This window comes from Desmodus rotundus, chromosome 4 (genome assembly GCF_022682495.2).
Source record: "Desmodus rotundus isolate HL8 chromosome 4, HLdesRot8A.1, whole genome shotgun sequence".
NCBI classification, from domain to species: Eukaryota; Metazoa; Chordata; class Mammalia; order Chiroptera; family Phyllostomidae; genus Desmodus; species Desmodus rotundus.
In genome coordinates, this window is record NC_071390.1 from 137,126,060 (window position 1) to 137,139,137 (window position 13,078).

Here is a 13,078-nt window from a genome sequence, read left to right on the forward strand (position 1 = left end):
GGTGTATCATAGTGCTGAGTAACAGTGCAGTCATCCTTTCTGCTAGTTTGCCCCAGGCATTTAACGTGCTTGGGCTTCTCCTGCCATGTGATTTCCCTGCCAGGAAAGGAAGAATTATATGCTGAGGGCCCCAGAACCAGTCAGCATCAGGTCCCTGACCTGGATTCTCTCGGGTGCCTAGCTTGTGAAAGCTGACATGCACACCACCCAGTCAGCTGTGCAGGGACACCTTCCTTTTGTCCAGAGTCATTGACAACTGCAGGCTGATGGCTCCTCCAAGGCAGGGAACCGTATCTCTGTCACCTCGTTTCCCTTTGCCTCGCCCCGTGCATCTCCGGGCCCCTTGTCTGCAGAGAGATGATTTAACTTCACGAAATGACCCAGTCCCCGGCTAGGGCACAGTCAGCGGCAGTCATTTGTCTTTCTCCTCCATGAAATGCTGCGTCCTCCAAATAGTGTTTTGGGATTCTGTTTACTCTGACTGAAGGGTTTCTGATAGTTATTCCATGGAGTCCCTACCACCGATCTGGGGGCAGCTGGGAAGCTGTCTGCAGAACTCGGTGACTTGAGCCATCTGTAATTTGCGGAGGAGGACTGGTGGCGGGCAGGAGGCAGGAAGCCTTCGTAGTCCGCTTGGTGTGCATTATGACACGTGGGCCACAGTGTTTCAACTGGGGCAAAGGAGTAGGGAAGCTGAGGAAGGAGCAGGTAGACACCGTGGCCTCAGACAGCAGGAGACGCAGGGTGGGCAAGGCGATGGGTGGCAGAGTCCGGCAGCTGTCGGGGGCGGGGTTGGGGGGGTGGAGGCCCCAGTCAGGCCATTTAGCCAGTGAACAGCAGAACAGTCACCCGCCAGTGTTTCTGACTTTCAGTGGTGTTTCGCTGAGCCTTGCTTGTGTTTGCAGCTATGACACTAGATTGGTGTTTGACTCTCCAGCTCAGCCCAGGGGTCCTCTTTCCCAGAGCTAAGAAGGAAATAGGCTCAGCCTACACTGACTTGCTGGAGTCTGGATCTAGGAGTTGACCTCCCAAAATACTAAATTCCGTGGTAGGAAACATGGCCACGCTGCCTTTCATTCAGTTGGTGGGCGAGGAGGAAGCTGGAAGAGCAATCCTGGGACATCCTGACACAGCTCTGCATGTCTGTTGAGGCTGGTGTCTACCCCCAAAAGGGTGCTTCTGGAGAATTCTGTCAGGAGAGGACTTTGTCACACTCAGTGCAGAACTTCCACGGCGTGTGGGAGCTGAGGAGAAACAGGGCTGCCTCTGCGCCTTTGTGAACACAAAGTGCCCAGACTCGCAGACACAGCTCTCCGCTGGAGCAAGGCCCCTCGTCGCTAGCCGGTCCCAGTTCTGGACATTTATGAAGACACTTTCATGTGAAGAGTCAGACAATTGTGTGTACACTAGATTTCAGAACACGGACATGAAGAGATACTCATGAAGGTTATGTACATCTATTACTTCCAGATAGTAATTGGAAGATAAATAAAGTACACTCAAATAGTAGATAACGAACATGTAGAACATGTCACCCCAAGAATGGTGTGGCTGGAAAAGAAAAAGTGGGTGAAAGAAGGCTTTATGGGAGAACCAAGATGGCAGCGTAGGTAGACACACTGCGCCTCCTCGCACAACCAGAACTGACAGAGAATCGAACAGCAAGGGGGACCAACACCAAGGAAACAGAAAATAATCATTCATCCAGACTGGTAGGAGGGGCGGAGACGGCACTGGGGTGGAGAGGACTCGCGTGGCTGTGGCGGGACTGAGACTGGCGGAGTGTGGGACAAATGGCGCAGGCAGTCCGAGCACTAGCAGACCCTGCAGTCCCACATTTGCACAGATAAACCCAGAGGGCCGGACTCAGAGTGGCGGAGAGTGGGGCAGGCAGAGTGGCGGAGAGCACATTGCGGCACCACATTCGCCCACAGATAAACCGGACGAACGGCGGGCAGAGAAGCAGACCGCTGCGCAACCCAGGGCTCCAGCTCGGGGAAATAAAGCCTCAAACCTCTGATTGAAAGCGCCCCTGGGGGTTGGGGCGGCAGGAGAGACTCCCAGCCTCACAGGAGAGGTTGTTGGAGAGACCCACAGGGGCCTAGAGTGTGCACAGGCCCACTTACTCGGGAACCAGCACCAGAGGGGCCCAGTTTGATTGTGGGTAGCGGAGTGAAAGACTGAAATCCGGAGGAGAGTGAAGCGGGCGCCATTGCTCCCTCTCGGCCCCGCCCCCACGTACAGCATCACAGCGCAGCGACCAGCATTACCCCACCCCGGTGAACACCTAAGGCTCCGCCCCTTAAAGTAACAGACGCGCCAAGACAAACAAAAAAAATGGCCCAAATGACAGAACACTTCAAAGCTCCAGAAAAAATACAACTAAGCGACGAAGAGATAGCCAACCTATCGGATGCACAGTTCAAAGCACTGGTTATCAATATGCTCACAGACTTGGTTGAATCTATTCGAAAAACAGATGAAAAAATGAAGCCTATGCTAACAGAAACAAAGGAAAATGTACAGGGAACCAATAGTGATGAGAAGGAAACTGGGACTCAAATCAATGGTATGGACCAGAAGGAAGAAACAAACATTCAACCAGAAAAGAATGAAGAAACAAGAACTTGGAAAAATGAGGAGAGGCTTAGGAACCTCCAGGACACCTTGAAACGTTCCAACATCCGAATTATAGGGGTGCCAGAAGGAGAAGAGGAAGAACAAAAAATTGAAAACTTATTTGAACAAATAATGGAGAACTTCCCCAGTGTGGCAAAGGAAATAGACTTCCGGGAAGTCCAGGAAGCTCAGAGAGTCCCAAAGAAGCTGGACCCAAGGAGGAACACAACAAGACACATCATAATTACATTACCCAAGATTAAACGCAAGGACCTACGTCCAAGATTACTATATCCAGCAAAGCTATCATTTAGAATGGAAGGGAGGATAAAGTGCTTCTCAGATAAGGTCAAGTTGAAGAGGCTCATCATCACCAAGCCCTTATTATATGAAATGTTAAAGGGAGTTACCTAAGAAAAAGATCAAAAATAGGAACAGTAAAAATGACACCAAACTCACAGTTATTAACGACCACACATAAAACAAAAACGAGAGCAAACTAGGCAAACAACTAGAACATGAGGGTTGTCAATAAGGGAGTGGGAGCGGGAGAGGGGGGTAAAGGTACAGAGAATAAGTAGCATAGATGATAGGTGGAAAATAGACAGGGGGAGGGTAAAAATAGTGTAGGAAATGTAGAAGCCAAAGAACTTATAAGTATGACCCATGGACATGAACTATGGGGGTGGCATGTGGGAGGGAGGGGGGTGGGCAGGATGGAGTGGAGTGGGGGGGGAAATGGGACAACTGTAATAGCATAATCAATAAATATATTAAAAAAAAAAGAATTCAAAAAAAAAAAAAAGCTGAATTTACGCAATGGTTAATTGCTCAGAGTCTTAGGCCAAGACTATCTGTATAAAAAAAAAAAAAAAAAAGAAGGCTTTATGTCAATCCTGGGATAATAAGTTAGTTAACAATAGGTAATAAAGCTCCACCACGGAGGTCTTGAGGGTCCATCCCTAGGATGACGTCCACCAGCCTGTGGGAGGAAGAGCGAGGCAGCAGAGTGAGAAATAACATTCGAAGGCAGTGTGGCCAGGTCACAAGGCCAAGGTTTTCAGACTTGATTCCTCAGCAGGTGGGAGTGCTTCCCCTCTGACTCCGGAGGTTGGCTCTGAGCTTCCGAATGCAACAATAGGAGCGGCCACAGCTCCCACCTCTCTGGGCCCAGGGTCACTTATCAGGGAGGCCCTTCCAGCTCTCTACACTGCCAAAGAAGAGTTTGGCTGGCCATTATCTCCCAAGGCAGGAGCTAGTCTCTCATTGTTTTAGAACTAAGAGTTGAGAAGATAAAAAGGAGTTCCCTCTGGGCCTTGTATCATGGTTTGTGTTAACCAGGCCCAAATTCCAGAACTTCCCCATCCTCCACAAAGCCCTCAACCCTGACTAATTCAGTATAGGTAGGCCGTGGATATTCTATTGAGGTCAACACCTGCCCTCCCCCTTGAGGCTGTGTGTAGATGGGATTTGGAAAATGAGGAAGGAGAGAAGGAGGACCTGAGGGAGTTCAGCCAGAGCATCTACTGTGATGTCTGGCCAGTCAGGACTCTTCCTGTCCCGTGACCCTACTCTGAGTCCTTCCCTACTCTGAGGCCTGCTCACGGCTTCTTCCTCTTTCATGGAATCATTTCTTGAAACGAGCTGACCCCAAACCTGAGCTAATCTAATCTTAATTCAGTGATTATACATCCAAGATAAAGACAGTGAGAGTCCTCTGAAGGAAAAACAGACTTTTCAAATCAGTTCAGAAATGCCACTTCTGGACAAATCCTTTTTCCAGGGGGCTCCTTGGAGGTTCTCACCAGGTTGCTTGGGCTCGGAAGCAGCATCTGCATTAGCACGGTGCTCAGCCGTGGACCCGGGGAGTGTACTAACGAGTCCTTTCCTTGTACTTCCAGTGAGGACCGAGTAATTGAGCACTACAAGAAACTGAACGGCCAGACCAGAGGTCAAGCTATCGTGAAGTAAGTGGCCCTCCCAGTGCTCCTGAGAGCGAGTTATGTCAGGATTGTTCAGTTCTTCTCAGAGAGCCATTTCCCCAGGGGGTTAATGATTCAATTTAACTTCTGAGTAAATAATTATTCCGAGAACTTTATCGTGCACAAACATGCAAATATGTACATGATAGTATTTCTGCCAACTAACCACCCTGTCTGTGCGTCTGTGTTCCCTTCCCAGCTACATGAGCATCGTGGAGTCCCTCCCCACCTACGGAGTTCACTATTACGCAGTGAAGGTACGTGACCTCATTGGGTGGAAGGTTGTCAAGCTGGCCTTAAAATTTCTTAAAGTTCTCATTTTTTTCTTTTTAATTTCTTTGAAGATTTTTGGGGGAGTGGGGGTTGGGGAGGGCTTGGCCAGGAAGATCGCATGTTCAGGGGTGGTAGAGCAATGGGACTTTCCCTAGGGTGGTAAGGCTCAATTCAGTTACTCTCCAAAACTTCCCTTTTGTGAGGGGGGTGTAACAGATCCCTCCTCCCTGTCATTCTCAGCAGGGCCCTGGAGGATCAGGACCCCAGAGCCCCTCAGTAGGAAGATTCCATGTAAATACTTGGAACTGGAGAGAACAAAAACTTCAAGTAGAATCTTCTTAAATACTGTGACGGCGAGTCCAACGTAACATGGACCGCTTTCTAAATTCTCTTTAATTTTATTCATAATGTCCAAGACTGGGGTCCCTTCTTTGAAATAATAATCATGTACCCATGCATCCTTTTCTGTGATTAGAAAGGATAACTTCCCTTCCTTAATTTACTCCAACCTGAAAAGTTTAAGTCATTGCCCCAGGACCAATGAAGAGTAGAAAACACTTCTGAGTTCAAGTTAACTTTCACCAGAAAACCTGAGATTCTCTTGCTCTCCTACCAATTTCTTTTCTCTTATTTCCGCCCAACTGTAGTTTTAATTCCTTTAGACAAGAACTTGTGTCGTGTTTCATTTGTCTCCATGTCACCCGTGACAGCTCGCACACTTTGCATGTCCTTGGTGTGCACTTAATTGCCTGTATCTTCCATTGAACCGCCATTCTTTGATGGCAAAGACTGCGTGTTGTATCTGTTATGTATTCCTGGAACCCGGGGTAGTGCCTGGCACCTAGTAAATGCCCAGTAAATATTCACTGACTGTTTACTGAAAACTGAATTGAGTGGTTGGATGTATGCATTTCCATCCTGGGGACAAGCGTTGGAACACTCTTCGTGGAGCCCAGTTCCGAGGCATGAGGCATACGCAGGCATATCCAGTCCCACCCAGCAGCTCAGCTCAGTATCTTCTAAAGCCCGAAGTGGTGAAGTTCTTCCTAATGTGCTACCAAAGCTCTTCCCACCAATGGGAGCTCTTAATCCCTCTTCATCGTCATTCACAGAACTCTAGAACCGTCACAACCATCCCTGCCCTTCTCAAGCCTAAACTGCAGTCATGAGGAGTGTGACCGAACCTTTCGAGCTGTCTCTGATCCCATATGAGAAAGATGAATTCCCTAAGGAGATTACCCCACGTAAGGCTATGCCCTGGAACGTGGCCTTTGGTCAGTGGGCAGTCAGTTGGATTTTTCATGAAAAGAGGCTCACAGTCCACTGCTGGCTGCCAGTGTAGGACTCACTGCTGGTGAGGGTGGGGGAGCCCATTTCCACTTTGCCATGTTGTGGCCATAAAGGAAATATAATGATCCAACAATAGTTCCTGACATTATAATAACAGGCATTTCATAGAATTAATGCGGTAAGTCTTTCTTTGTTGTGGAAATACTCTTTGGTGATGTGCAGCAAGGGGGTCTCTTTCAAGACTGGGAACCAGGAACTCGGGAATTCCTGGACCACATTCTCTCTTTGTTCTTAGTTTGACCTCATTTCTGTCACTTCTAATTAAAACAGAGATTAAGAAATTTGCTTCTCCAGCTACCCCCACAAAGTCTTCTCGATGTTGAAAGACCGTAGAGACACTGACAGACAATTAAGATGCGCTGAGAGAGATGCACCGATGGACAGTTGAGAGCGAGACGGGCAGGTTGAGGTCTTTGAGATGAGGCTCCACTTCGCCTTTTACTTGCTTACACCTGCGTTCCATTTCTTTGTCAGCCCCGGGGCTTGACGTAAAGTCGGTCTCTGATATATATATGCTTTCTGCCTTCCAGTAAAACTTTAGAAATGTGCCCACTCCCTTGCAGTGTGTTAGAGACCAGGAGCAGACCTCGTAACTTTCAGAGTGCCACATGCACGTGTGTGTTTGGGTTTTGGAATTCCCAGGTATAAGCAAGTGTTCTCCCGCTTGCTTGGAGAAAACACATGAATCCAATAAGCCTACACCAATTGTAGGAAGACCCCTTGTTTGGTGGCCTCGTGATTTAGGGATGTGACATTTTATGGGGTGAGGACAACCGGTGCCTGGTCGATCTACAGTGGCAGCTTTAGATTGGGTAATCTGGGTGTCCTCTCGTTCTGTCCTCTGAAACCATGGCAGTCCTCAGAGGCACTTTCCAGAGACAAGGGTTTTATAGTTTTAATTTTTTTTTTGAGAAATCATGGACCTTGAAACTTTTCTAAGATCTCAAAATGTATTTTTTTCCCTTTAACTTTGTGCTAACCTTGACAGAACTCATGCTCACAAGTATCCAAAAACCATAATCCGATTTTGAGTTTTCGAGACATCTGCGATGAGGTGTAGTTGGTGATTCGTGGATATGGCAGTTAGGACAAATCTAGGGAAAGGCTGCCTGATGTGCCCACTCTCAGCTCCTAGCATTTGGGAGCTTTAATTCACAGCTCAGTCATCCTACTTGAATGTGGAATTACAGCTTACGATCTGGTGCCAAGAGGTCTCAGTTAAAGGAATAAACAGAGGGAGCTGGTGATTCTCATTCAGTTGCCAGAATGTCTAGGCTTCCATTTTGCTACTTTGACCAACAGCGCAAGTCACACAGTGCTGCCTGGCACCTGTAGTCCTTGCTCCGTGAGCGGGACTGTGTAGGGGGCCCGGGACGCCCTGCACTGCCCTTGCCTTGCTGGGGTGGGGGCAGCCTTGGCAGAGCAGGGCTGACCCTTTGCTTTGATTTATTTGTCTGTAAAATTTGAGGAGTCTTAAACACAAGTTACTAAGTGAAAGAAGCTAATCTAAAAGGCTACTGCATGATTCAAACTATCTGACATTCTGGAAAAGGCAGAACTGGGAGCCGGGAGCTGGGAGTGAGTGGGGGAGTGACGACTAGTGGGACCCAGAGGATTTTTAGGGCAGTGATACTACTCCGCATGACACTATAGTGAGACATACCTGTCAGCATACATTTGCCCAAATCCATGGAATGTAGAGTGTCGAGGGCAACCCTAGTGGAAAGCATGGATTTTGGGTGACATGGATGTGTCCGTGTAGCCAGCACACCACTCTGGGGAGGGATGATGACAATGGGGGGGCTGTGCATGTGGGCGGGAGGGGTGTACTGCAGATCTCTGTCCCTTCCATTCAGTTTTACTGTGAACCTAAAACTTCTCTAAAAAAATTAAAATCTTCAAAAAAAATCATTTTTTTTCAAGGAGTGGCTTTCCGTAATCTCCCTGGTCCTTCCTAGCTCTGAGTTGATAATGGTTTCTCTGCTCAGAAGGTCATTTTATTAGACTGTTTAACGTCTCTCAGATTTTCCCCTGTGCTGAGTGAGAGGCCCAGCACCTAACACCTTAGAAGGAGAACAGAGGACAAGGCATCTGCTACTTCCTTGTGAAGGGGGAAAGGACTGCAGCTGTGCTGCTGGTGAGGGGCAGAGCTGGGTCCCTAGCTCAGGGCACAGACCAGGTCACCGGTTCCTACAATTGAGCATCATCTGGTGACCAGGCACATCTGTTAAGGTGAAAAGTGGAGAGAGATGGGCTCCATTCACTTCAAGGAATTTGCATTTTCCCTTGTCTTGAGATGAACCAGGACATTTGGTTAGTGTTCATCTCCTCGGGCCCCATACTGACCCATACTCCTTTTGGTGTCCTAGGACAAGCAGGGGATACCGTGGTGGCTGGGTCTGAGCTACAAAGGAATCTTCCAGTATGACTACCACGATAAAGTGAAGCCGAGGAAGGTAAGTGTGCCCTCCTCTGTGAGATGAGAGAGAGGCAGGCAGAGAAGTGAGGGAAAATGTTGTACTGAGCAGCCCAAGGGCCTCTGGGCTCACCAGGCCTTGCTGCTTCAAGTGTATACAATTCACCGCACAGAAATCCAGTCCGAGCTCCCTGGGTAAATGGTTTGGGGTTTTTTTCCTGTCACTAAGGAAACCTGAGCAGTTATAATTATTTCAGGTAAAGAGACTGGCTCAGCTTTCCCAAAGGAAACAGGCAAAAGGACTTTGAGGGATTGTCCCACTCCTTAATGTCCTAGGGAGCTGAGTCCTTGGGGAAGGGGGGACTCCTGAGGCCAATCTGAGCTTTCCCAGAGTGTGTGTGTGAGTGTGTGTGTGTGCGCATGTAGGGGAGCTAGAAGAAGAGATTGTAGGTCAAAAAGAGGTGAAAAATAAAGAGGTGTGAGAGGTATTCCTGCAAATCTGGTGAATATTTTATAGCGTATTACAAGTGATCAGAAATCTGGAAAGAATAAGGTCATTTGCCAAAAAGAAGGGGAAGCAGAGAGGCATCTGCAAAGTCATCGTAAACACAGAACAGAATGTCTGAAGCGGGTGCAGGGCTTGAGTTTTCTGTTTTCTTTGACACACATTCTTCAGACCAGAACAAATTGAAAAATTATAATGGAAAAATACCTCTGAGGCGAGAGCTGTCATTCAGATTCTCTGGTAGAAGATCATGTAGAGAAGACAGCATGCAGTTGAAATGCTGGAATACAGAGTAAAAGGCTATCAGAGCTACACTTGCTTTGGGAGGGAGAAAGCAATCTCGATCCGCTATGTTATCCCGATTGCGCTCCAAGCTTCTTTATCCATGAGCAGGATTGAAATCCACACCACACCGTGTCGCTGGGTTTATCATTGTCTCTCTGGTTAACATCCACCCTTGGCCAGCTTTTTATTAAGTTGATAGAGGGAAGTGGCCCAGTGTTAAGGATTTTCACTCAATTCATCAAGAAGTCAGTTAAGTTCTAAGAAAAGATCTTGAGCAAATAATGGGAAGAAATTCTTCTGTGGGAACAGTCCAGTAGGAACCTGTTCTGAGCACATTATTGTGTGGCTACCTTCAAAAACTCTCCAGTTTCCACTCATATCCTGTAAGACAGGAATTGGGCCCTGCGTTCTTATTTTTTTCCCTCTGTTTTCCTTGGTCTTGTGGTCTCTGTCTTCCTGTTCCCCTCTGCCTCTTTCTTATGTGGCTTTTTAAGAACCCATGCTTTTTCTTCTCACCCCTTCTCTCCACCCCCTCCTGTTTTTATGTACTGTCCTCTCTTTTCAACCTGCCTGAAAGTTTTTCCTGCTTTCTAGAGCCAAGAATAAATACTCCCAGATCCTTTAACAAAATCCTGGTTATACTCTATCCAGCTCTTCATCACCCACATTGGTGGAAGGCCAAGGCCAATGTGGATACTTGAGATCCACAGCCGAGTTCATTAAAATTCAACGGTTGAATTCTCTGCTCTCTCAGAGTGTTTTGAAAGACATGTTAACAAGTACTCAAGTGTGTTCCTTTAATTCATTACTATGTTTAAACTTGCTTTATTTCTCTGAGGTACTAATGAAGATTGAAGAGGTAACAAGATAATAATTGATGTATGTAAAAAGCAGGGTGTGATGCATTCCAAGGGCTTGATAAATTGTAACTCCATAAATTTAGAGTCTCTTAAGACTCTAAAACAGGCTTCAAGATAAGAAGTAGGAAACCAGAGGTGTGAATAATCAGCCACTGAATAAGAGAATTTACTCTTATGGGTGGAACTTATCCAGGTCATTTAACATTTAAAAATGTTAAAAGGCAAATATATTTATTTAGGTTACTGGCTCTACTCACACTGAGTTATCACTTAAAAGTAACTTATGCTTCTGTGGCCCCCAAGGAAGTAGTTGTGCCAGTGAGGAATAACCAAGCCTTCAGCGTCAGTGTTGACTGATTGATTGGTTGGTTGATTGATTCATTCATTCAAACAATGTTTATTGTATGCCTGTTATGTGCCAAGCAGACTGTAGGGTGCTGAGCTAACTAAGAAACAGGTCATATCCTCGGGCTTGCCCAGGCTATCAGGGAGAGAGGTGTGTGGATAATTGCATCAGTGGTCCTCAGTGCTAACACCAGAGGTCTGTGTGAGGGTCCATGGTGAATTAAAGGTCAGAGTCTACAACTAAGCTTAAGGAGGATAGACGAGTCTTCACAGGCAGCAAAGTGGGCTAGGTCCTGATGGGTGGACAGAAGTTTTGCAGATGGACGGATGGGGTGGGGAGACGTGCAGGCTGAGATACCTGTGCTTGTGAAAGAGAGCCGCGTGGCCTGATGGGGAAGCATGTGGCACCACTGGGGCCAGAACTTGGGGCGAGAGGAGGGTAGCTGGAGAGGAGGCCAGTGGCCAGCTCCCAGGGCCCTGAAGACTTTGCCAAGAGGATTTCATCTTCAAGGCAGTGGGATATCCCTCAAGCATTTGAAGCAGGGGAGTAGCCGTGTCAGATTTTCATTGTCACAGAAGCAGCTGTGTGGAGGTGGGTCTAAGGAATGCAGGATAGGACTTGCAAACCAGGACCTCATTACAGTGCTATAGGTGGGGCGGTGGGGCTGGCTATCAGTAATAGGGATGGACAAGGGGAAATGGAAGTGCAGTATTTAGGAAGTAGATATGATTGACCAATTGTGTGGTAAGAGAGGGTGGCAGTTGGAGCAGGAGGAGAATGTAGAAGGATGCCAGGCTTCTTTATCAAAGTGTGGGATTTAAGGGAAGGGGCAGTAAGTTCAGGTTGCACATACAGAGTTTGAGGCTTGGTGGGACATCTGGGTAGCTGAGACAAGTAGGCAGTTGGGACAAGTATGCAGTTACGTATTCACTTGGAGCTCAAGAGTATCAAGAACCTCCAACGCATAACTGAACTAGAGACTGCACACACAGAAGAAAGGGAGAGGCACTTGGCACACCAGAAACATTACCAGCAGCTGTGAGTAGATTTCAGGCCCCTACTGTGACTTTCTGGTGAGACAGAGGCAGGTCTAGGTTTCATGGGCCCTGAATCTTATGTAATTTGGAGAATCCTACAATCTGAGTATGGAGTTAAGAACAGGCCTTTGAAAGGCCCATCAGAGAAGAGAAGCCTAAGTTTCATTAGCCCAAGGGGTAACTGCTTCTGCTAAGACCTGATCTTTGTTACGTGTAAGGCACCTGTGAGTCCCAGAATGCGAAGACTGTGCTCCCCGCCGGCCCCACGCACACGGTAACCGCTATCAGTGCAGATTCATGCAAAAAATGCCCAAAGTCTGCCTTTGGTGCTCTAGGCCAGTGATGCTTAACCTCGGCGGAAAATGAGAAATCACATGAAACCATTTGAACTTACAGGTGTTTTAGTCTCCTCCAATCCCACTCACCCCATCTTTGACCCAGCCACTGAAGGTTAGGAAACCTCCCAATTGATTCTGACGTGTAGCTGGAGTCGAAGACCATCACCGAGACATCTGCTTCCTTTCCAAACTCAGACTCAGGGAGGATCAGCCAGGCTCGATGATGGTCTGGTGGTGCCTCTGTACGTGAGGAGGCAGGGTGTTCCGAGGCACAGGGCTTGAGGCTGGCCTAGCCCCTTTGAGGGATGGCTCCCCAGGTGGTGCCATGCCCTCTTACTGAGGCCAGGCAGAGCTCCTTGTCTTGAGCTCCCAGCAGTGCCCAAGAAACTGGGACTTGAGCCCAGTTCTGTGCACCTGGAGGCCCTTCTGCAGAAACAGCTCGACCTGCAGCCAAGGCAGAGGTCCTTCCTCACACTTGGACCCAGTTACTGTGGTTATGTCACGTGGCACCACAATACTAAGAGCCAACATTCAAGTAGAGGCAGTGGCAGGGTGGGCCTGCTCCTTTTCCCCTGGATGGCCTTAGGACACTTCTGGCACCCTTGGTATGCACAGCTCTAATAGCGACAGCAAACCATGAGCATGCCAGGCAGCTCAGCACCCTCCTTTTGAGAATGAACTCAAGTGTTTCCATATGGCCCGCCAAAAACAAACCAAAAAAAGCGGGTGGCTGATTGCTGTTCCGTAAGTGGGCAGGACAGTATCTTGTTCCAGGTACTCTGGTTGGGATGCAGTTTTCCATTCTGGTCGCAGAGTCTACCCTAAGTTGCTCAATCCTTGTTTTGAGGCCACAGTGGCTGTGGGAGACATGGAGTCAAGCACAGGGTGCCTAACGGGTGTGAGGGAGAGAACATGTTGGTCTCCTTCCAGTCACACACCCTATCTGCTGCCTGGGCCTTCTAAGCAAATGGGCACCTAGCCTTGCCGAGGTACAGCTCAGCATGCAAGCTGCTGATGTGTGTCAGAATTAAACCAGCCCCTCTGCCTTTGGGGCACCTGTTGGGAAT

General features: G+C 48.0%; 1 protein-coding gene across 5 annotated transcripts in view; it reads left to right on the forward strand.

Moving 5' to 3' along the window:
• FRMD4A (FERM domain containing 4A) overlaps positions 1-13,078 on the forward strand; it is a 445,706-nt gene that overhangs the window by 342,066 nt on the left and 90,562 nt on the right. For all 5 annotated transcript variants that reach the window (XM_053922092.2, XM_071221290.1, XM_045183617.3 and 2 more), the window contains exons 9-11: positions 4,521-4,586; positions 4,801-4,858; positions 8,594-8,680. In XM_053922092.2, the coding sequence (XP_053778067.1) occupies positions 4,521-4,586; positions 4,801-4,858; positions 8,594-8,680 (211 nt within the window). The remainder of the gene's footprint in view (positions 1-4,520; positions 4,587-4,800; positions 4,859-8,593; positions 8,681-13,078) is intronic.